Source organism: Arachis hypogaea, chromosome 6 (assembly GCF_003086295.3).
Source record: "Arachis hypogaea cultivar Tifrunner chromosome 6, arahy.Tifrunner.gnm2.J5K5, whole genome shotgun sequence".
Classification (NCBI taxonomy): Eukaryota; Viridiplantae; Streptophyta; class Magnoliopsida; order Fabales; family Fabaceae; genus Arachis; species Arachis hypogaea.
The window spans coordinates 112103455-112107454 of NC_092041.1; the positions used below are offsets into that span (position 1 = coordinate 112103455).

The following is a 4000-nucleotide window of genomic DNA, read 5'->3' on the forward strand; positions in this document are numbered from 1 at the left end:
GACGAAGTGCCCCACCAATGGCAATGTAGATGATATGATAGATGAGGAAATATAAAATAAAATAAAAAGTGATATTATCATATTAATGCATATATTTTGGAAAATCATACAAGCATGCGCATATTAAGGAATCACATATTTAATTATTTATTATGGCTCATGCATGTGGTTCTTTGTTTAGTCATTCAAAATTTTCACTGTTCTCTCATGTTCTATGTGCTTCTTCATGAATTGTCACACCAATCTTTGGTTCCTTGATTAAGCAAACTCAAAAGTCGTCTCTGAATCAAATTCAATGAATTTCAAAAGGGTATGCTTTCTAAAAGAATGATTTGTATGAATAGTAGCTATTGAGAAGAATTAATGTATTTGTTAGAAGGGATCCCTTGTTAGAATTGTCTCTCAGATATTGCTAGTTTCTTGAATTAACAGAAAAAAAAGGAGTATAATTATTTAATTAAAATCTTACGGTTTCATTATTTGACTGTATTAATATTTTATAATGAGGGCAAATTTACCTATATAAAATAAATGCTGAAAACCTTTGCCTGATTACAACAATTGAAAACTTGTTTCGTGAATGTCTTGTTTTAATTTCTATATAATTCGTGGGAGCCAACCACGGTTTCAGAGTACACATAAACCGTGGCTGGCAGCAAAGGTTTATATGCAAGAAGAGCTCAACGTAAACCGTGGGAAACAGCCACGGTTTACTCTTGGTGAATGCAACACATAAATCGTGGGTGACAGCCACGGTTTATGAAAAAGATGGTGTGCATAAAACCTTGGAAGTAGCCACGGTTTATGCATGAACAAGTATAAATATAGAAGCCGTTGCTAGTGAGGGCGGATCACATTTGAGCATTGAAAATTTTGTGAAGTTGGTGGTGTGAGAGAGAATCCAGAGAGCTTTGTGGTTTAAGGGTCGGATTGAGGTTTTGAACCAGTTGAGCGATGGACCGATAGAAGACGAATTTCGTATGTGCAGGTTAAATGGCGTTGCGCATGTGGCTGGATATATCGACCAAGAGGTTAGTTAAATAACTTTTTTATTATTATTATTATTATTATTATTATTATTATTATTATTATTATTATTATTATTATTATTATTATTATTATTATTAATGCTAGTATTGTTATTATCATTATTAATATTATTATAAATATTATTATTATTATTTTAATTGTGACTTTTAATTTTGATTATTTTTATAATTATTATTATTATTACTATTATTAGTAATGTGACTTGTTAGTATTATCGTTATTATTATTATGTTATTGTTATTATGGTTATTATTATTATTGTTATTATTGCGAGTTGTTAGTATTATTAGTGTTGTTGTTGTTACTTTTGTGATTCCTGTTGGTATTGTTAGCTTTTTTATTGTTGTCGTTATTAGAACTATTGTCATAATTAGAGTACATAGAAAACCAATGTTGGTGTATAATAATTTTTTAAAATTATATTAGATGTTGTTAGTATTGGTCGTGTGTTGAGAATTTTCTTATGCATATTTTTGCAGCCTACTAGGGTTATTAGTGGTGTCAGGAGACAACAGAATATGCCTTTACACGACCGGATTATACCGTATCTGGAGACCGCGGGCTTGTATCACCTGGCTAGGCTGAACAGTCAGTGATTTTGGGTTGATGAGCCTCTACTTAGCACATTCATTGAGAGGTGGCGTCCTGAGACCCACACCTTTCGTATGCCCTTTGGAGAGTACCATCCGCTGAGGATGACGGTGCTCAGCACGCTGTTGGTGAGGATGTTGGTGGTGTGGCAACAGGGATGGATCAGCCCACCTACAATGTGGGAGGTACCTCTCAGCAGTTCGGGAGTGTTGACGCATAGGCATTCGCTGACTTTACTACCGTGGCCGTCGGCATGGATATCGATGATCCTGTTAGTCAGTCAGAGTTCTTTAGAGATATAGCAGACATGCTGAGGGACGACGATGCCACCCATTATAGGCCACAGATGCCTGAGGTTCATTCCCAGTTTGCCGAGTACCAGCCACCGAGTCACGATGTTCAGCATCAGTTGCCGGTTGACCTCAACGAGCCTGCAGCCTCTCCATCTGACCCATGGTTTGCATTAGGATGGACCCCAGCATCAGCATTCAGCACCGTTCCCCCACAGCCATTCGCACCAGTGGCGGACCAGAGACCGAGGAGGGTGAGGCGTCCTCCTTTGTGTGGCACCGGAGGTCACTTGCTTGGTCATTTTGATGATGATGACAGTGACACCATCGAGGATGCTGATTAGTTATGTGTTCTTTTTTCATAGGGTTGGGACTATGTTAGATTATGTTCTTAGTATCATGTTTATGTTTTTATGTTCCAGACTGCTGTTGCATATTATTTGCTATGTATGTGATATTTATGTATGTTGTATGATCTACAGCTACGAAATAGCTTGTCACAAGTATTACGTGCATTCATAATGAAACCAAAGTAATTCAATTAAACATGTAAAATAAAAGGACTTAAACAAACGAACTTAGTACACTGACCAAAGGAACGACATTTATTGACTCAACCAACCTTACATTACTCAAATTAAGACCTCTTAATAGAACTTACAAAACAACAACGACACCATAAACGTCATAACATCTAAGCTTCACCTCCAGCAGTATGTCTCCGCTGGTCACAGTTCCTCCGCGTATGCCCAGGCTGACGGCAGAGGCCACAGCGCTTCGGCTGGTTCTCAGCAGACTGATCCATGCTACCGCGGATCCTGGTTGCCTTCGGACGACCTTCCCTTGCACGTCTCATGTTAGGATCAGGTATGACAGTTGGTCCAGCATATGGGGCCATAGACCTTCTGGGATAGGCGAAACAAACCCGTACTTGTAAATGTTGAACACCTCACCCATACGATACACCTTGTGAACATATGACGCTCGATTCAGGCGCGAGTGGGCGCAACATGCAATGGCGTGACAACATGGATAATGGAGCGGCTAAAAGTGGCCACAATCGCATGTGTGATCCTTAAGGGAAACTCGATAGCTACCTAGCGATAAGTTTCCAGTCGGTGTCGTCTTGGCCACCGTGTACTCCGACTGGTGTCTATCGTATAACGTGACGGTGAAGCACCTTGAGTCTCTTATGTTCCTCTCAATAGCCTTCACCAACGCCTGACAAAATTCATGGCAAGATCCAACTTGCGCCTCTGCTGTTTGTCCGCGGAGCAAAAATAGCTCAGCAAGCCTCCCATAAGTAGACTTAACCAACGAAGTGACCGGCAGGTTCCGAGTTCCCTTTAACACGGAATTCACGCATTCACTAATGTTGGTTGTCATGTGGCCGAACCGTCTACCGCTATCCTCGTGTTGGGTCCACTTCTCATACTCCATCCGGTTGGCCCAGTCACACATGGCCAGATTCTCAGTCCGCATGATGTCAAACCAATAATAGAACTCCATACTTGCCATGCAAGTGGGTACCGTCAATACTCACAAGCGGCTTGCAATGCCGGAAGGCCTCGATGCAGGGTGGAAATATCCAGAAAAGACGATGAAAGTACACCGTAGACTCATCGACCTGATCCCCAACTCGAACAGGAAAGGTCTTCAACACAGTCACTGTTCCGGCCATGGTCAACTGTACCCCTAGCATCCAACGTGGCAACTTGGCATACGACTCTTCCCAGTCTCCATATATTTGTGCGACTACCTTTTGTTTTGCCATCCAAACATTCCTGTAACTAGGCCTGAACCCATAATCAGCTTCTGTTGCTTGTTGCAAGACCTTTATCGTAACCGCAGCATTTGCCCTAACCAACGGAAAAATCCTCGCACAGATGACGTGGTAATCAAGCTGACGGTGATCACTGGAAATAGAGGTGGCCAAGCAAGTGTGGGGACCGTTGTACCTCCTAACCTCCCAAGTGCCCTTTCGTGCACGAAGCGATATGTGAATCAACCAAGTACAACCCTTGCCAAACTCCTTGCATTTTCCATGATACTTCAGATGATCCGATTCC

The 4000-nt window shown here is 41.2% G+C and overlaps 1 protein-coding gene across 1 annotated transcript; it reads left to right on the plus strand.

Annotated features, from left to right (window-relative positions):
• Positions 1-367: 367 nt before the first annotated feature.
• On the plus strand, positions 368-2415 carry LOC140173387 (uncharacterized). The gene is made up of 2 exons (XM_072196478.1): positions 368-1031; positions 1530-2415. The coding sequence occupies exon 2, from the start codon at positions 1895-1897 to the stop codon at positions 2273-2275; it is 381 nt and encodes a 126-aa protein (XP_072052579.1). The 5' UTR covers positions 368-1031; positions 1530-1894; the 3' UTR covers positions 2276-2415.
• Positions 2416-4000: the final 1585 nt, after the last annotated feature.

What these genes read in the sequence shown, in the direction of transcription:
- LOC140173387 (XM_072196478.1), top strand. Translation starts at nt 1,895, where the DNA reads ATGGATATCGATGATCCTGTTAGTCAGTCAGAGTTCTTTAGAGATATA.